We start from the raw sequence: 20705 nt of genomic DNA, 5'->3' as shown, positions 1-20705 counted from the left end.
GTGCCACGCGGAGGGTTCATCGAACCACTTTCAAGCTACCTCTCTACCGTTCCACTCTCGAACAGCGTGCAGAAAAAAACCAACACTTAAATCTTTCCGTGCGAGCTCTGTGATTTCTCTTATTTTATAATGATGATCGTTTTTCTCCATGTAGGTGGGTGCCAACGATATACACTCCTGGAAATTGAAATAAGAACACTGTGAATTCATTGTCCCAGGAAGGGGAAACTTTATTGACACATTCCTGGGGTCAGATACATCACACGATCACACTGACAGAACCACAGGCACATAGACACAGGCAACAGAGCATGCACAATGTCGGCACTAGTACAGTGTATATCCACCTTTCGCAGCAATGCAGGCTGCTATTCTCCCATGGAGACGATCGTAGAGATGCTGGATGTAGTCCTGTGGAACGGCTTGCCATGCCATTCCCACCTGGCGCCTCAGTTGGACCAGCGTTCGTGCTGGACGTGCAGACCGCGTGAGACGACGCTTCATCCAGTCCCAAACATGCTCAATGGGGGACAGATCCGGAGATCTTGCTGGCCAGGGTAGTTGACTTACACCTTCTAGAGCACGTTGGGTGGCACGGGATACATGCGGACGTGCATTGTCCTGTTGGAACAGCAAGTTCCCTTGCCGGTCTAGGAATGGTAGAACGATGGGTTCGATGACGGTTTGGATGTACCGTGCACTATTCAGTGTCCCCTCGACGATCACCAGTGGTGTACGGCCAGTGTAGGAGATCGCTCCCCACACCATGATGCCGGGTGTTGGCCCTGTGTGCCTCGGTCGTATGCAGTCCTGATTGTGGCGCTCACCTGCACGGCGCCAAACACGCATACGACCATCATTGGCACCAAGGCAGAAGCGACTCTCATCGCTGAAGACGACACGTCTCCATTCGTCCCTCCATTCACGCCTGTCGCGACACCACTGGAGGCGGGCTGCACGATGTTGGGGCGTGAGCGGAAGACGGCCTAACCGTGTGCGGGACCGTAGCCCAGCTTCATGGAGACGGTTGCGAGTGGTCCTCGCCGATACCCCAGGAGCAACAGTGTCCCTAATTTGCTGGGAAGTGGCGGTGCGGTCCCCTACGGCACTGCGTAGGATCCTAGGGTCTTGGCGTGCATCCGTGCGTCGCTGCGGTCCGGTTCCAGGTCGACGGGCACGTGCACCTTCCGCCGACCACTGGCGACAACATCGATGTACTGTGGAGACCTCACGCCCCACGTGTTGAGCAATTCGGCGGTACGTCCACCCGGCCTCCCGCATGCCCACTATACGCCCTCGCTCAAAGTCCGTCAACTGCACATACGGTTCACGTCCACGCTGTCGCGGCATGCTACCAGTGTTAAAGACTGCGATGGAGCTCCGTATGCCACGGCAAACCGGCTCACACTGACGGCGGCGGTGCACAAATGCTGCGCAGCTAGCGCCATTCGACGGCCAACACCGCGGTTCCTGGTGTGTCCGCTGTGCCGTGCGTGTGATCATTGCTTGTACAGCCCTCTCGCAGTGTCCGGAGCAAGTATGGTGGGTCTGACACACCGGTGTCAATGTGTTCTTTTTTCCATTTCCAGGAGTGTATTTTCACACTGTGAGGAGATAGAAAGTTGGTGATTGGCATTTCATGAGAAGGTATTGCCGCAACGAAAAACGCCTTTTTTTTAATGACTGCCACCCCAGTTCACGCTTCATATCCGTGGCTCTCTTCCCAATTTCACGATGGTAAAAAACGAGCTGCCCTTCTTGTAACTTTTCCGGTGTCCTCCGTCGACCCTTCTGATACGGATGCCACACCGCACAGCAGTACTCCTGAAGAGGACGAACAAGCGTAGTGTAGGCAGTCTCTTTAGTAGACCTGCTGCATTTTCTAAGAGTTATGCCAATAGAACGCAGTCTTTACGTTGCTTTCCTCAGGATATTATCTATGTGGTCCTTCTAGTTTGCGTTATTTGTAAATGTAATCCCTACGCATTTAGTTAAATCTACAGCCTGTATATCTGTGTGATTTATCGTGTAACCGAAATTTGGCGGATTCTTTTAGTGTTCAGGTGGATGACTCCACATTTTTCACGATTTAGAGTCAATTGTCACTTTTTGCGCCATACAAGTATCTTGCCTAAACCTTCTTGCAATTCGTTTTGATCACCTGGTGATTTTACATAACGGTTAATGATATCATCATCTGCAAACAATCTAAGAGGGCTTCTCAGATTGTCTCCTAAACCGTTCATGTAGATCGGGAACAACAGAGGGCTTATAACACTTCCTTCTGGAACGCCAGGTATTCCTTCTGTCTTACTCGATGACTTTCTGTTAGTTACGACGAACTGTGACCTTTCTGAGAGGAGAGCACGAATCCAGTCACACAACTCAGACGATACTCCAGATGCACGCAGTTCCATTAGAAGTCGCTTGTCAGGAACGGTGTCACAAGTCCCCCCTGAAACCTAAAAATATGGAATCAATTTGACGTCCTCATTGAGTAGCACTTAGTTCTTTGTGTGAATATAGACCTATTTGTGTTTCACAGGAACGAAATTTTCTGAAACAGTGTTGGATATTTGTCAATAAATCGTTTTCTTTGAGACGTTTCGTAATTCAATAAGTAATTCTTAAGAACTACGACAAATTTCAAGAGGTTTTTTAGTTCCTGAGGAAAGGTACATTATAGCACAATAAAGTGAGCTTACTGTTATTCGCATTTAAAGGTTTTTCTGCACTTTTTGACAATACTGTTATACCTCCAATGACTAATGCTATCCATACTCATAATCTTTGTTCTCTTCCTCGTCTTCCTGAAGTAATCTCTTCCCCTGCCTCCTCTGCCTAGCCAACTTTTGCATTTTTACTTCTGCTGCCTGAGCTTTGTCCAGACGCACTTCATCGATGCTTCTGAATATGTTCAGTGTGAATGCACTTGGATGGAAAACACATAATCCTATCTGCATTTCCACTGTTGAACACTGTACCGGCATCACATGCAGCTATCTTCAACACAATTGAGGACACAGATACCGTTACTGGACAACGCATCCATATAAGGTAATTCTAATTTGTATTCTGTGTTTTCCCATGGAAACATTTTTTCAGCAGTTCAGGATTGGCTAGGTATCTGAAATTTGGTTTTACAACATCTAAAACCGCAAGTGGCAATTCATGTTCGTGGGTGTATTCTTTTCCACTGTGTTCCGCCTGAAGATACGAGGGTTGTCCAGAAAATAAGTGCCAATCGGTCGTGAAATGGACACCACAGTGAAAACCCGATGAAGCTTTGCACAGATGTGTTGGGTAGTGTCTCCAGTATGCCCGTTGATCTCATCAGGACGCTCTTTTCAATTATGAGCGGACTGTGAGCGAGTAAAGGTGCCCAGAACAACGATGACTCCCGCCAAGTAGGAGGCCCCGCTGAGAGGCTTCGCCTTAATGGATGCAGCCCACCTGACACAACTGCCACGCACTCCCTTCTTCACGGCAATTCTCCGCCGCACTCTGCAGGGGCAGTGAAGACGCTCCTGCAGCCTTTTCAACAGGAAGCGATGGATCACCCACAACAAAGCCCTAATTGGCTCGTCCTGAGTATCATCTCCGTTTACGTGAAACGCTGGATACGAAGACAACACTTGCGGGCAGGCTACGCGCTACAGACCAGCGTAGAAAATTATCGGAAACCACAGTCCGCTGCTTTCTATGACGATGGTGTTGGAAATTTGGTATAATGCTCCGACAAATGTCTTAGTCGGAGCGGCGACTATGTATAGAAGTATCTGGAAAGTGTAGCTAACTCTTGCAAATAAAATGTTTCTGATTTTCAATGTGGTTTTCATTTGGTAACTGATCGGAAACTATTTTCTGGACAGCCCCATTGCACCACAATATGTCACAAAGGGAATGTTAAGGATTATCATCTGTTGAAAGTTTTTGACAGGATGTTGCCCACAAGACATTTCCTCAATTTTTTTTGAATATGCGTCCACTGTTACGACCTATTTCGAGCAAAAACAGGTTGGTATTCGCAAAACGAAAAACTGAAATCAGTTTGTAGCACGTAATGTTAAAGAAACCACGTCGTAAACAGAGGAACAAGCAAAGGTGATCTTCCACACAGCCTTCTAGACTCATCTGCAGTTCGTATCGATTGTGTGAACGAAAAAATAACGCAAAAAAATTTCTAAAGTCGGGAAGATGGATCACGGCATAGAAATGCACGACATGGCAGGCGCAACACCCAAACAAACTATTTTTAAACCTATTTGTAGCCGGAATTCGAATATGAAACTTTGCGATGTTATTATCAAAGAACGAATGTAATAAATTACGCAGTAAAAAAATTCGAATTTTTTTCGCCATTTTTGCCCTACATCTGCCCATAAAGAATAGGGGATGGCTGTGGCGGCTACTTAACTGGTAAACTGTTTCGAGTTCACTGTACGCTAGCGAGACAGTTCTATAAATGAGAGCAGAAGCGATCACTGACTCCTTTCCCCCCTGCCCCCCTTTCGTTTTTCCTCTCCTTCCCCCCCCCCCCTTTTTCTTTCCCATCATCTGTCCAGGTTCCCCCCGTCTGCCCTCGGCTGTGGTATGTCATATTTGCCAACTTTTTAGTGCAGTGTTCAAGTGCTTGTTCAGTGTTCTTCGTCGTTCCAAAGTGTTGCGAACAGAAATCATGCTGTCGTTGGGTGTGAATTTTATGTTTCTTGCGAACAGAAACCAGACTGTCGCCCTGTTTGTTTATTTGTCTGTCTATTATTTTACCTGTCTGCTTCATATGTATTTTATTAGCATCATATTCCCTTTGTTCTATGTTTTAAGGGGGGTAGGACGTCAAACGGGCCGACTTCGTGAAGGAGAGGCAGCACAGGACTTTCTAATTTGCACTGACTATACTTTTAGAAATAAATTCATAAAACTTTGTCAGCATCACCAGGAAGGATTCAGGATTCACACTCATAGCAGTGGAAGTTCAAAAACACGAAAAAATAATATTTTTGAAATGTGAAATTTCATGATTTTTTTTTCACTTACTGTTGGCTGCATTTGTTACTATAGGTACACTTTTCTTCATAACTAAGAGAGATTCTTCGATGAATTTTTCCACAGCTTACAAACCATACTTACAGGCGTATGAAACTCTAGAATTTATTTAATCTATGGAAAAATGAATGGGCTGTTACGTTTTAAACTTCGTGTTCAGAGAAAACTCGAATTTTACAGTTAATTATCTCAATTTTTACCACAGTTTTTAACAGATTTGGGAAATTCAAGAATTTCATACACCTGTAAGTATGGTTTGTATGCTGTGCAACATTCATCGAAGAATCTCTCTTACTTATGAAGACAAGTGTACCTACAGCAACAAATGCAGCCAATACCACGTGAAAAAATGATAAAATTTCACATGTAAAATAAAAAAATTGTTTTGTTATGTTTTTGAACTTCCTCTGCTATGAATGTGAATCCTGAATCCTTCCTGGTCATGCTGACAAAGTTTTATGAATTTGTTTGTAAAAGTATAGTATGCCATCAGTGTTTGCTAAAGTTATCGAGAAGGTTCTATATACAAGGTTACTGGAGCATTTAAATTCACATAATTTGCTGTCAAATGTACAGTTTGGTTTTAGAAATGGTTTAACAACTGAAATTGCTATATTCTCTTTTCTCTGTGAGGTTTTGGACGGATTAAATAAAACGTTGCGAACGCTAGGTGTTTTATTTGATTTAACGAAGGCTTTTGACTGTGTTGACCACAAAATATTACTGCAGAAATTGGACCATTATGGAGTAAGGGGAGTAGCTTACAACTGGTTCGCCTCTTACTTTAAGAACAGAAATCAGAAGGTAATTCTCCGCAATATTGAGAGTGGTAGTGATGTTCAGTCCCAATGGGGCACTGTTAACTGGGGCTTTCCCCAAGGGTCGGTGCTGGGGTCACTGCTGTTCCTTATTTATATAAATGATATGCCATCTAGTATTACAGGTGATTCAAAAATATTTCTATTTGCTGATGACACCAGCTTGGTAGTGAAGGATCTTGTGTGTAATACTGAAACATTATCAAATAATATAGTTCATGAAATAAGTTCTTGGCTTGTGGAAAATAATTTGATGCTAAATCACAGTAAGACTCAGTGTTTACAGTTTCTAACTCACAATTCAACAAGTTCAACGGTGCTGGGGCCACTGCTGTTCCTTATTTATATAAATGATATGCCATCTAGTATTACAAGTGATTCAAAAATATTTCTATTTGCTGATGACACCAGCTTGGTAGTGAAGGATCTTGTGTGTAATACTGAAACATTATCAAATAATATAGTTCATGAAATAAGTTCTTGGCTTGTGGAAAATAATTTGATGTTAAATCACAGTAAGACTCAGTGTTTACAGTTTCTAACTCACAATTCAACAAGAACCGATATTTTGATCAGACAGAATGGGCATATTAAAGCGATACGGAACAGTTCAGGTTCCTAGGCGTTCGGATAGATAGTAAGCTGTTGTGGAAAGCCCATGTTCAGGACCTTGTTCAGAAACTAAATGCTGCTTTATTTACCATTAGAACAGTATCTGAAATAAGTGACAGTTCAACACGAAAAGTAGTCTACTTCGCATATTTTCATACGCCTATGTCATATGGTATTATTTTTTGGGGTAATTCTTCTGATTCAAAAATGCTATTTTTGGCTCAAAAACGGGCTGTTCGAGCTATATGTGGTGTAAGTTCGCGAACCTCTTGTCGACCCCTATTCAATAGTCTGGGAATTCTGACATTGCCCTCACAGTATATATTTTCTTTAATGTCGTTTGTTGTTAGCAATATTAGCCTATTCCCAAGAGTTAGCAGCTTTCACTCAATTAATACTAGGCACAAATCAAATATGCATGTGGAATGCACTTCGTTGACTCTTGTGCAGAAACGAGTGCACTATTCTGCTGCATCCATTTTCAATAAGCTACCACAAGAACTCAAAAATCTTAGCAGTAGCCCAAACGCTTTTAAGTCTAAACTGAAGAGCTTCCTCACGGCTCACTCCTTCTATTCTGTCGAGGAGCTCCTGGAAGAGCAGAAAAATTTAGCAAATTCCAGTGTTGCATTGTTGATTTTCTTTATTTAAACTTACGAATTGTGGCCTGAATGCGTTTCTTATATTTCATTTTATCTGTTTCTACTGTCGTGTTATAATTTCATGTATTGACTTGTTCCATGACCATGGGGACTGCTGCTTAATTTGGTCCCACGGAACAATAAATAAATAAATAAAAATAAAAGTGCAAATTAAAATGTCCTGGGTTGCCTCTCCTGTTCCAAGTCGGCCCGTTTCACGTCCTTCCCCCCTTAAGCTCCACGATTTCCCGCCATGTTACCATTTAAGTCTCCGATTTTATCGCCTGTTTTTATTATATATTGAAAGGTATGTGCTGAGATTCGATCAGGATAGAGCCAGTGAAAAATGTCGATATTTCCCAACCGCAAGGTTGGACGAGTAGTACATCTTCGAATAGTAAGATCTTTGACAGCTAACAGAGCTAGGTGCACGCGGTAAAAGTATGAGTAGTGGCGAGGAGATGCGCAGAGACAGCAGACGTGTTTCGAGTCGGAACTAGATGCCTGCAGGAGGCAGCCGGGTCGTGACAGCATCAAAGTAAGAATTGGCGCTACGCACATAAGAAGCTATATATTGAGCGAAACTCGGCACATACCTGGGGAAACTAGAAAGAATTATTAATAAAATAGGTTTTCTTTGGTTAAATAATGTCTAAAAGCTAGACAGAAATCCCATTGTTGATGCAATAAGCGTTTTGTGAAACTTTTTCGTAAATCCATGCTATAGAAGATTTTTTTAGTTTTTGACATGTGCCTTAAAAGTTTGAACAATAAATATTTTTTAGATAAAATTAGAGTTTCATCTCACACCTTATGTCGTTCTCCGCATCCTGTGCTTGCATTGAGCCAAAAGGTACATTAAAGTAGTTCCCACGAGTAAAGCTAATAATTTCATTTATCAGAGTAAAATAATCTATATGCCATTGCACAGTTGGCAAGTTATTCAGATCAGGACAGAATTTTTATTAAGTAACAAACAGGGCCAAAATGAGTAAAGTTATCTAGAATGACAATTTTATGCCATTGCACTACGGCTGTTTATGTTTTATTAGCGGGTAAACGGGAAGCTAACTCCACAGATGCAGTCAGATGCAGGTTGGTGACCTTCATTTATTTTTACCACTAAAGTTTCATGCAGTCAGATGTGTATTTTGAGTATTAATTTTCCAACAATATTTTCGTGCAGTCAGATAAAGTTCAGTTCAGTTAAATACGCAGTCAGATGCAAGTTTTATTAAAGACTAAAGCAGTCACATGCAGGTCAGTCTAGTTAAAATAGAGAAGTTTTATTAACAACACTTTCAATATTTAGTTTTGAATGCATTACGGGAACAGCAGTGATCAATGTCTTGTAAATAATTACTATTAAAAACAGTCTTGATCACGATTTATTTAACAAGGTGACCGGTTTCGACCACTACTGTGGTCATCTTCAGACCTACAAGATGTATACAAAGCACTAATTAGAGGGCTACATGCATTAATGAAAATACATAAAGTTATAAGGCTATAAAGCTATAAAACGTTGAATTACCATTGAGTAGGAACCTCTTTCTGTTGGAGAATCACTACTGGAGAAACCAGTGCACGTCTTACAGAACCAATGGTTCCATATGGTTCACTGACAGGCCTTGAGAGGGCAACCCATGTACTGCCAAACCGAAGTTCATTTTCCTACATATTTAAATATTTTTAACGCTTTTTAATTGACAATAGCTGTTTAATAAGCTTCGTTTAGTGTGTATTTATTTCTAATTCTTGACAATGTTCTTTTAACTAAGAAATTTTAAATTGTAATTCGACTTATAACTCATTGGTTACTAATGACATCATGCAGTCAGAAGTGGGTGGAGCCTCCATTATATATAGTAAGACGTGCACTGGTTTCTCCAGTAGTGATTCTCGAACAGAAAGAGGTTCCTACTCAATGGTAATTCAACGTTTTATAGCTTTATAGCCTTATAACTTTATGTACAGGGTGATTAAAAAATGACCAGTATATTTGAAACGGCAATAAAAACTAAACGAGCAGCGATAGAAATACACCGTTTGTTGCAATATGCTTGGGACAACAGTACATTTTCAGGCAGACAAACTTTCGAAATTACAGTAGTTACAATTTTCAACAACAGATGGCGCTGCGGTCTGGGAAACTCTATAGTACGATATTTTCCACATATCCACCATGCGTACCAATAATATGGCGTAGTCTCTGAATGAAATTACCCGAAACCTTTGACAACGTGTCTGGCGGAATGGCTTCACATGCAGATGAGATGTACTGCTTCAGCCGTTCAATTGTTTCTGGATTCTGGCGGTACACCTGGTCTTTCAAGTGTCCCCACAGAAAGAAGTCACAGGGGTTCATGTCTGGCGAATAGGGAGGCCAATCCACGCCGCCTCCTGTATGTTTCGGATAGCCCAAAGCAATCACACGATCATCGAAATATTCATTCAGGAAATTAAAGACGTCGGCCGTGCGATGTGGCCGGGCACCATCTTGCATAAACCACGAGGTGTTCGCAGTGTCGTCTAAGGCACTTTGTACCGCCACAAATTCACGAAGAATGTCCAGATATCGCGATGCAGTAATCGTTTCAGATCTGAAAAATGGGCCAATGATTCCTTTGGAAGAAATGGCGGCCCAGACCAGTACTTTTTGAGGATGTAGGGACGATGGGACTGCAACATGGGGCTTTTCGGTTCCCCATATGCGCCAGTTCTGTTTATTGACGAAGCCGTCCAGGTAAAAATAAGCTTCGTCAGTAAACCAAATGCTGCCCACTTGCATATCGCCGTCATCAATCCTGTGCACTATATCGTTAGCGAATGTCTCTCGTGCAGCAATGGTAGCGGCGCTGAGGGGTTGCCGCGTTTGAATTTTGTACGGATAGAGGTGTAAACTCTAGCGCACGAGACGATACGTGGACGTTGGCGTCATTTGGACCGCAGCTGCAACACGGCGAACGGAAACCCGAGGCCGCTGTCGGATCACCTGCTGCACTAGCTGCACGTTGCCCTCTGCGGTTGCCGTACGCGGTCGCCCTACCTTTCCAGCACGTTCATCCGTCACGTTCCCAGTCCGTTGAAATTTTTCAAACAGATCCTTTATTGTATCGCTTTTCGGTCCTTTGGTTACATTAAACCTCCGTTGAAAACTTCGTCTTGTTGCAACAACACTGTGTTCTAGGCGGTGGAATTCCAACACCAGAAAAATCCTCTGTTCTAAGGAATAAACCATGTTGTCCACAGCACACTTGCACGTTGTGAACAGCACACGCTTACAGCAGAAAGACGACGTACAGAATGGCGCACCCACAGACTGCGTTGTCTTCTATATCTTTCACATCACTTGCAGCGCCATCTGTTGTTGAAAATTGTAACTACTGTAATTTGGAAAGTTTGTCCGCCTGAGAATGTACTGTTGTCCCAAGAATATTGCAACAAACGGTGTATTTCTATCGCTGCTCGTTTAGTTTTTATTGCCGTTTCAAATATACCGGTCATTTTTTAAACACCCTGTATTTTCATTAATGCATGTAGCCCTCTAATTAGTGCTTTGTATACATCTTGTAGGTCTGAAGATGACCACAGTAGTGGTCGAAACCGGTCACCTTGTTAAATAAATCGTGATCAAGACTGTTTTTAATAGTAATTACTTTCAATATTATCTTCACCTTTTTTAAAACAAAGTCTGTAGGCTGAAGAGCGGCATACTAAGGTGCTGCCAGCCCGCCCCCTTGGGGGGGAATCGAAACTCAGTAGAGACAGAGAAGAGTGCACTGACCCGGTGCTGGGGCAGGAGGGCACGCAGCGGCCGTCGTGCAGCACCCCGCGGCAGGCGAAGCAGGCGTCCGCGCCCGGGCCGTCGCAGCCGCCCAGGCACTGCGGGTGGCAGCGCCTGCAGGCGCCGCTCTGGTCGCACCAGCGGGGGTCGCCGGAGCGCTGGCACAGCCGCGCGCCCCAGCAGCGCGTCGAGTTGCAGCTCGACTCGGGGCAGGGCTCGCGCTCCGGCCTGCAAGCGGAGGGCGGCACGTCTCACCACATCTTTTTTTTTCTTTATTGTTATTTTAATCACCTTATACAAGGCGGGCTGTCAGCAGCATATTACGCTGCTCTTCAGCCGTGATTGGTACAATACAGGGTGATTCAAAAAGAATACCACAACTTTAGGAATTTAAAACTCTGCAACGACAAAAGGCAGAGCTAAGCACTATCTGTCTGCGAATTAAGGGAGCTATAAAGTTTCATTTAGTTGTGCATTTGTTCACTCGAGGCGCTGTTGACTAGGCGTCAGCGTCAGTTGATGCTGAGATGGCGACCGCTCAACAGAAAGCTTTTTGTGTTATTGAGTACGGCAGAAGTGAATCGACGACAGTTGTTCAGCGTGCACTTCGAACGAAGTATGGTGTTAAACCTCCTGATAGGTGGTGTATTAAACGTTGGTATAAACAGTTTACAGAGAATGGGTGTTTGTGCAAAGGGAAAAGTTCTGGACGGCCGAGAACGAATGATGAAAATGTAGCACGCATCCAGCAAGCATTTGTTCGCAGCCCAGGAAAATCGACTCGCAGAGCTAGCAGAGAGCTGCAAATTCCACAATCGACTGTATGGAGAGTCCTACGAAAAACGTTAGTTATGAAACCTTATCGTCTGAAATTGGTTCAAGCACTGTCTGCAGCTGATAAAATTAAAAGAATCGATTTCTGTGATTTTATCCTTGCTCAAATGGAAACAGATGAATCTTTCGTTTCAAAGATTGTGTTTAGTGATGAAGCAGCTTTCCACACTAACGGGAAAGTCAACCGTCACAATGTCTGTATATGGGGCACTGAGAATCTGCGGGAAACAACTCAGTATGAACGTGACTCGCCTAAGGTGAACATTTTCTGTGCCATTTCAGCCAATAAAGTTTTTGGTCCCTTTTTCTTCGAAGGAGCTACTGTAACTGGACTACAGTATCTGGAGATGTTAGAGAATTGGCTGTTCCCTCAGCTCGAACAAGAAGCACAACAATTCATATTTCAGCAGGATGGAGCGCCACCACATTGGCACTTATCTGTCAGTAACTACCTGAACGTCAACTACCCGAGGCGATGGATCGGCCGCCAGGCAGCCCGTGACAGAACACTTCATCACTGGCCTCCAAGAAGCCCTGATCTTACCCCCTGCGATTTTTTCTTATGGGGGTAGGTTAAGGATATGGTGTTTCGGCCACCTCTCCCAGCCACCATTGATGATTTGAAACGAGAAATAACAGCAGCTATCCAAACTGTTACGCCTGATATGCTACAGAGAGTGTGGAACGAGTTGGAGTATCGGGTTGATATTGCTCGAGTGTCTGGAGGGGGCCATATTGAACATCTCTGAAGTTGTTTTTGAGTGAAAAAAAACCTTTTTAAATACCTTTTGTAATGATGTATAACAGAAGGTTATATTATATTTCTTTCATTAAATACACATTTTTAAAGTTGTGGTATTATTTTTGACTCACCCTGTATTATGACATATAGGTGGCACAGATAATACAATAAAAACGGCGGGCAAAAACTGTAGACACGAAAAACAATAAACATGAAGCCGTTCACAATGGACGAGAAAAAACACTAACAACTTGTTGAGACGGCGCACATAACACGGATGACTGCGACGGCACACGTGAACAGTGCTGGCGTGACGGCGAAAGAACACTAAACACAAAACGAAGGCACACACACGACACACTGATGGCGATGATCTCCAGCGCGCGAATGTCCACTGAGCGTGTGCGAGTCCGGGGACCTGCCAAGAGAGGAGGAGGGGGGGTGGGAGAGGGAGAGGGGAGAGCAGAGATGCCACAGGAAGGAGAGATAGGGGGGAGGGAGGAAGGGGGAGGGGAAGCCCGGGGGAAGAGGGGTGGAGGAAGGGGGATGGGGGGAAAAGGAGAGAGAAGGGAGGGAGGGTGCCTAAAGGAAAAGACACAGGAAGGGGGGTGGGAGGATCAAAGGTGATAGGAGGGGTAGATGGAGGGTAGGAGGACATCATCAGGGAGGGGGAGCTGGTGCAAGCCACCTTGGGAGAGGGTAAGGAGGGTGGAGAGACAGAGACTGGGTGGGACGTGGGAATACAGGCGCGGCAGCAGGCAAGGGTGGGAGAGAATGGGCGAGACAAGCAGGTGAGAGGATCGAGTTTACGGGAGGTGTACAGGATCCGTATTCTTTCAAGGAAAAGGAGGAGGTGGGGGAACGGAATGAAACTGTACAGGATCCACGTGGGGGAGGGGAGACGATTGCAATAGGCGAGGTGGACAGCATGGCGTTCACGGATTTGAAGGGATTTATAAAAGGTAGGGGGGGGGGGGCGGAGATCCAGGCCGCCACACCACATCGTCCACCAGCTGGACTAAAGTGCGCGTCATTTATGATGGCGGCCGAGTTTAGGTTCGTTCTGCGCATCTGACGTCACAACACACAGTCAGCCAATGAACAGAGAACGACGTTGCCAGAGCTCGACTGCAGTGCAGAGCACGGATGAGTGCCATCAGTTTTAGAAACGTTCAGTCATAAATAAAGTAATTGAACAAAAGCAATGTCTTGATAGCAGACTTTCTTTTATAGAAAATTTGGAAAAGCATTCTTTATACCAATCGCTTGATATTCTGTTCTGTACATAGTTCCGCGTAGTCAGCGCGTACATAACTTTCCCACTAGAGCGCGCCCCGCTAAGCACAACAGCGCAGGAGCAGCGCTCGTCTGTCTCCGCTCTACGAGATGGCGCTGCCATAAAGACGGACCAAATTCTGCTTCCGCCGATCCGCGTATTAATATGTAACGCAGCCAATGAGATTGCTGCTAACGTAGAACCTTTTGTCCTCGCGGATCACACTCGCGCAGTGATACCTGAACACACGAGGTATTATAACGAGTGTACAGACCTCCGATTAGTCAGTCTGCATTAGTCTGCATTAGTCTGTAGTCAAGTTTCAGTCTGCGCCTAATAAGATTACTATATTCCTGTACATAGCCATGAAGATAAATGAATCGACACTTTGTCAAGTATCAGAGATATGTGAGAATAAAATTAACGTACCAAGACCAAAGGAACTTCAGATTGTTAATTGTAAACAGCATCCAGAATCATGTTATGTAATATCTATGATTTTTATTATTTTAATAAATGTGTGTGAAAATTAATCAAGTTCTGTTTAAAGTTGGTCACTGTCAATCAGCTACTCTAAGCGTGCAAGTGGCATTTCTATCGTCTAACCTAATGGCAGAAGATAAACACGCCATGATAAGACCACGAGACATATTGCTGACACTCGCCTACTTCGTTACAGCGACAAGTCAAATAATCTGATGGTGTGTGTACCGAAGGTCTTACAGTACGCACACCACATATTCTATTAATTAATTAAACCAAACAAGCAATAAGCCTCCTAATTAAGGCGATAGAAAGGAAAGGTGTTTGTATCATTCTCACTAACCGCATTTTCGCAATAAAGGACAGCGGTAATTGTTTATTTCCTATTGTACTTCGACGAAATGTGAGTAATTCATAATCATACCAACAGTGTTTGTCGGTATTTTGCGTGATATTTTAAAGTCCTCCGGGAGATCTATTGAACGACGAGCTGTGCTAACGTAATGGTTAAAGTGTATGGCTGCTGAGCGAAAGGTTCTGAGTTCAAACCAAGCCGGCAGAGCAGCGCAGCGTTCAGTCAGAGGTTTAGCTGCCCCCTGCAATAAAAAAAACTGAGTTAATGGATCAACGACGAACTTAAAGAGGTGTCTTACAACGTCCGCCCTGAGCAGATGCAATGAACGAAAGCGAACAAAATGAGATTATGTGCTTAATATTTTCTTTATTTTAAAAACAATATCGAAGTGTCTTACTTCACGAATTTTGTTCGTTTGAATGCAATTTTTTGAAATTTCTAGTGGCAACTAAAATCGACCATACAGAAAGTATACGCTACGGACTTTTACCTCTGCAAACTTTTCAAAATTTCGTGCAGTGGTTTACTACATCATAATGCTGCACAATAACTGCGTTGAACATCGAAACAAAATTAAGTCATCTATGGGGGAAGGTATCAGTCAAGAAGATGTGTAAAAATCAAATTTTTGGGCCAAATAGTTTTTGTGAAATCGAATCATAAAGTGTGTCAAAGCAGTCAAAACACCATGTGTCTGCACAGGCGTGTTGTGGGTTGACAGGAGTTCCAACACCGGGTATGAGAGGAAGCCGAAAGGCACGCCTTTTAGCTCACGCAGACTGGCGTGAGGTCTGGAACAGGACAAGGAAATTAGACTTTAGTAAAACGGACGTAGCTGGTGGAATACTTAACTTCAATCCATTAATGATGAGCGTCGCTCTTGACGGTACATGATTACAGTATCAATAGTAACTGGTACTGGCGCCTTGCTAGGTGGTAGCAAATGACGTAGCTGAAGGCTATGCAAACTATCGTCTCGGCAATTGAGAGCGTATTTTGTCAGTGAACCATCGCTAGCAAAGTCGGTTGTACAACTGGGGCGAGTGCTAGGAAGTCTCTCTAGACCTGCCGTGTGGCGGCGCTCGGTCTGCAATCACTGATAGTGGCGACACGCGGGTCCGACGTATACTAACGGACCGCGGCCGATTTAAAGGCTACCACATAGCAAGTGTGGTGTTTTGCGGTGACACCACAAGGCGTACAGTGCAATGATGACAAAATCGCGCACATCGCGGAATGCGGGGAGCACGTCTCTGTAGCAGCGAAAGGGTTAATGCAGCCGTGGTGGCTTTACTTCATAAACTTCGCGCTCCCCCCTAAACGTAAGTTTGCGAACTATACTGTAGCGCTGCTTCTCTCGGTGCGTACAACTGGCAATGCAGCAATCTCCCGCGTCTGGGCGGGCATGCGCGAGCCGCCAAGATAAAAGAACTGAACTATAGTCCTGCATCAACAGGGCCTACAGTGCGGACCATCAGTCGGCAGTCGAAGATCTCATGAGGCAAGACGACTCACAACTTTTGTGAGTGGTATTTGATATATCAGTGAGCCGTGGTAAAAATTGCTGTTTCAAAGAGCGCACCGCAGCGCGTAGTGTGAAGCAGTCGCCCTCTGTTCCTGGCGGTGGCGCCGCTGTGGCAATCGCAGCTTTGTTGTCTCCCTCTGGTGGGAAAGGGGAAAGGTTGCCTGTTCTCGTGTATTTCAGGGGCGCTATGAGCTCGCCAGTCGGACCCTTCCTTCCAGCTATAACCTGGCATTGTTCTTCCCCCCCTCCCCAGGGCCCCCTTTTTCCTCTCCCCTCCTTCTCCCAGAGCGGATTTTCCTCCTTCCCCCCGCCCCCCCCCCCCCCGAGACCCTGCTTCCCATCGTCGCCAGTCGGTCTGTCTGGGTGAGTCTGGAGTCAGTCCGGGGTCATTCTCTCGTCCCCAGCTTGCTAGTCTGTCTCTCGTCCGAATTTGTGGCACACTGAGAGAACTTAACGAGTGGTCGCCCGGTCGGGGCTTAGTTCCTGCATCTGAGTCTGCGCGTTAGGCCGCCGGACTGCTCGACTTTGCTCAGGTAATGATCATTGGCGGTTGGATCGATCGGTTGGTCGGTCGCGCACTGAGAGACGAGATGACTTGTCCGCCTTGAGTGACGGCGCATGTGAGGTCGCCACGTGAGTCCAGTGGGCCGCACCATATAGCGAGGGGTAGTGACTTCGCGGCCGACACGAGAGCAACAGGAGTCAACCCACGACATCGGTCTGGCCGGTGCGAGCTGCGACGCCGTGAGACGGGAGATCGGCGCGCCTTCCTGCGTCCGTTGAAGCCGCTGGCAGCGGACGGTTCGGGAGAGCGTTTTGGGGGTGCTGCGCCAGGTCTTCGCCAGAAATCGCAGTTTATCAGAAGTTAAGTGATTGGTAATATGTTGTTTCATTTACTTGTTAAATTCTACTTGTTTTCTTGGTGAGGTCACCAGCCGCTTTGTTTTGGAGTCGTCCCACCATTCTTCTCCGTTTGCCCACCCGCGGGAAGGTGGTTATTTGTGAATTAGGTGGTCCGTTTTTCCCTTGTGGAATAGGGGCGGGTTAGAATAACCTGTGGTTTGGGTTGTTCAGTAATCTCCCTATCAATCTGCTGTACATTAATAGCTGCCTCTGTCATGTTTGTCGTATTCTGTGTGTTCACGAATTTATTGCTTGAAGTGAAACGGCCGAATTCGTGAAATATGTTTTTATCTTGTCTATCATCTTGAGAGGCGGTATATGTGTACTGTAGAGCATGTTTGGCAAACCTTGTATAAGGTGAAAGATAGATACCACCTACAGGAAAATTAACGAGTCCTTTGGGGAAAAGATAAGCAGACAAGAGCAGTCCTAGAATAAGAAGGGAAAGGTGAAAGGAGCACAAGGTGCATATAGAGGGTCTATACAAGGGAGATGAGAGCAATATTATAGAAATGGAAGAGGACGTGGAGGACGACGAGACGGGACATATGATACTGCGAGAAGAATTTGATGGACCACTGAAAGGCCTGAATCGAAACAAGGACCCGGTAGCAGACGACATTCCGTCAGAACTACTGATAGGCTTGAGACAGCCAGCCATAGCAAAATTATTCCATCTGGTTTTCACGATGTACGACACAGGCGAAATACCCCTGGACTCCTAGGAGAATGTAACAACTGCAATTCCAAAGAAAGCAGATGCTAACAGTGTGTGAATCACTGAAATATCAGTTTAATAAGTTATACTCGCAAAATACTAACACGAATTCTTTACAGAAGAATGGAAAAAACGGGTACAAGCAGACCTCGGGGATGAACAGTGTGGATTCCGGAGAAATGTAGGAATAATGACCCTATGTCTTACCTCAGAAGACAGGTTAAGGAAAGGCAAACCTACGTGTGTAGCAATCTTAGACTTACAGAAAGCTTTAGACAATGTTGACTGGAATACTCTCTTTGAAATCCAGAAGGTAGGGTGTGGGACAAAATACAGGGAGTGGAAAACTATTTACAACTTGTACAGAAACCAGATGACAGTTATAAGAGTCGAGGGGCATGAAAGGGAAGCAAAGGTTGAGAAGGGAGTGACACAAGATTGTTACCTATCACTATTGTTATTCAGTCTATACATTGAGCAAGCGGTAAAGAAAACCAAAGAAACATTTTGATTAGGAATTAAAGTTCAGGGAGAAAAAAATAAAAACTTTGACGTGTGACAATTGTGAGTGTGTGGGTGCTATTCTGTGCAACGGATTAATCTAAGATGTACCCTTTACCCTGTGGCTCCTGCAACATGCAATTTCCACCCCCACACTACTACAGAAGTCAGACAGACGCTCCTAACTCTCTAAAGAGAAATGCCTGAAAAACGTTCAGCAATAAATATCTTCTGGAGTCGTCTGCCGTAAGGAAATGACACAAAAATTCACAAAATTTCTTACATACTTAGTGGATACTTGGGTACTGGAGTAGTGCTAGTTAGTGTAAGAAAAACGTGAAACTAACGAAAATTATTATTTACTTTGCAATTTTAGTTATGAACTGAACAAGTTATTTCCGGGTTCTTTTGGGAATGTGAAGTTACCTCTTAAGGATACGATTCGCTAATGAAATATCTATACAAAGTTTAAGATAGTTATTGACTTGGCAGAATGGCTGAGAGCCACGCCTTCTCAACTTGAATAATTATCCGTTAGAATGTTCCTACGTATGGTTGAGGCTGTCGAGTGTGAAATGCAGTGAAGTGTACTGTTGTGGAGGAAATATGGGGCTCGCAAGAGCTGTAGCGCACAATACCGTAAGCTGCGATGACTGCTGTCTGCGCCGCTCGCTGCTGAGAAATAAGATAACTCTCGTTCTATCTGGATTGACCTTCGCCAATCAAACTCTCCCTACGCCTTGATGAAGTCAAGGACTCCTATTTGCTCCTAGTCTAACTATTGTCATGGTACACCGATCAGATAACCAATCCACCGCGATGCCACTCAAAAATTCGCTCACAGGCGTTTATCTATAGCTCTGTCTGTTCACACTGCGCAATAACTGTGTCGGCCAACACAGTGAACAACGCTTAATCGCAAGGACTCAATATAGAGTCGCACTCCGATTCGCTCTCGACAGAGGTGATCTCCCAGTGAAGTACTGAGGAGAGACTTGTTCCTCACTCTTTGAGTACACGTACGAGCACACACGCTCTCGTTACGTGTTCTCGCTCCAAGAGCGACAACGGAACAGCCCCTCTCCATGCCAGGAGTGGAGAGGTATATCTTTTGGTCTCTTCCATTACTCCCTCAGCTCAAAGCGTCAGGAATATTGTCTGCCAATCAGCATTGGTCTTCTAAAACTGGAGAATGAGGTTTCGCTTAAGGCGACCAATCCAGAAATCTGTAGCACTGGCTTTTGGCGTTTGCTGTCTCCCTGTGAAAACCTCTGAAACTGTGTGCTATGTTTGTAAAGAATGCGTAGGGCGCTCCCACACAATGTAGCGGAATTTGTTTTTAAGCTGAACATGGGGTCGTTCTCCCTTTCACTCGGGCAAACGCTGTCTGCTCTACAGGCGGTCGCCGGCCGATGTAGATAGGTTGACTTGTCCTCTGAAGGGACCAGCCCCCCCAGCGTGCAGTTTGCCTCTCCCGAACTAAAAGCCCCTGCGAGCGACCGTCGTGTCTTGAATGTGTGTGTGTATGCCAGCCCCGAGTATTTAAATCTCAGTGCGCACTTGCGATTTACTAGTTATTTGCATATCGTTTACATGAATTCATACAACATTTACTTTATCTTATCGACTTTGGGTTCGAATGAAGCGTATTGATGTGCGGAATATGATTGTGAGGGTGGAATATGTAAGCAATGAAGGTCAGGAGACCACGACGTCTTACACAATGACACTGTAATTCTGTCAGAGACAACAAAATACTTGGAAGAGCAATCGAACAGAATGGATAGTGTTTTGAAAGGAGGGTGTAATGTGATCAACAATAGCGAGACAAGGATAGTGGAGGGTAGTCGAATTAAACCATGTGATGCTGAGGGAATTAGATTTGGAAACGAGACACTTAAAGATGTAGGTGAGTTTGCTATGTGGACAGCAGGATACCTGATGACAGCTGAAGTAGAGAGGAGACAAAATATAGACTGGTAAAGGCAAGAAAGGCGTTTCTGAAGAAGAGAAAATTGTTAATATCAAATACGGACCTAAGTGTTAGGAGGTCTCTTCTGAAGGTATTTGTCTGGAGTGTGGATATGCATGGAAGTGAAACATGGACAATAAATTGTTTAGGTATAAAGTGAATAGAATGTTTCGAAGTGTGGTGCTGCAGAAGAATGCTGAAAATGATATGGGTAGATCATGTATGAGGGTTGGAAATTTAATAGTGACAACGATTTATTTACACCTCGTACCAAATAACCGAGCGAGGTGGCGCAGTGGTTAGACACTGGACTCGCATTCGGGAGGACGACGGTTCAATCCCGCGTCCGGCCATCCTGATTTAGGTTTTCCGTGATTTCCCTAAATCGCTCCAGGCAAATGCCGGGATGGTTCCTTTGAAAGGGCACGGCCGACTTCCTTCTCTAATCCGATTAGACCGATGACCTCGCTGTCTGGTCTCCTTCCCCAAAAC

At 44.7% G+C, this 20705-nt stretch overlaps 1 protein-coding gene across 1 annotated transcript in view; it reads right to left on the bottom strand.

Annotated features, from left to right (window-relative positions):
- LOC126106723 (insulin-like peptide receptor) overlaps positions 1-20705 on the bottom strand; it is a 197825-nt gene that overhangs the window by 145856 nt on the left and 31264 nt on the right. The window contains exon 3 of the mRNA XM_049913103.1: positions 10905-11132. Within this exon, the coding sequence (XP_049769060.1) occupies positions 10905-11132 (228 nt within the window). The remainder of the gene's footprint in view (positions 1-10904; positions 11133-20705) is intronic.

This window comes from Schistocerca cancellata, chromosome 10 (assembly GCF_023864275.1).
Source record: "Schistocerca cancellata isolate TAMUIC-IGC-003103 chromosome 10, iqSchCanc2.1, whole genome shotgun sequence".
Lineage (NCBI taxonomy): Eukaryota > Metazoa > Arthropoda > Insecta > Orthoptera > Acrididae > Schistocerca > Schistocerca cancellata.
This window is presented reverse-complemented; position numbering and strand designations above follow the sequence as displayed.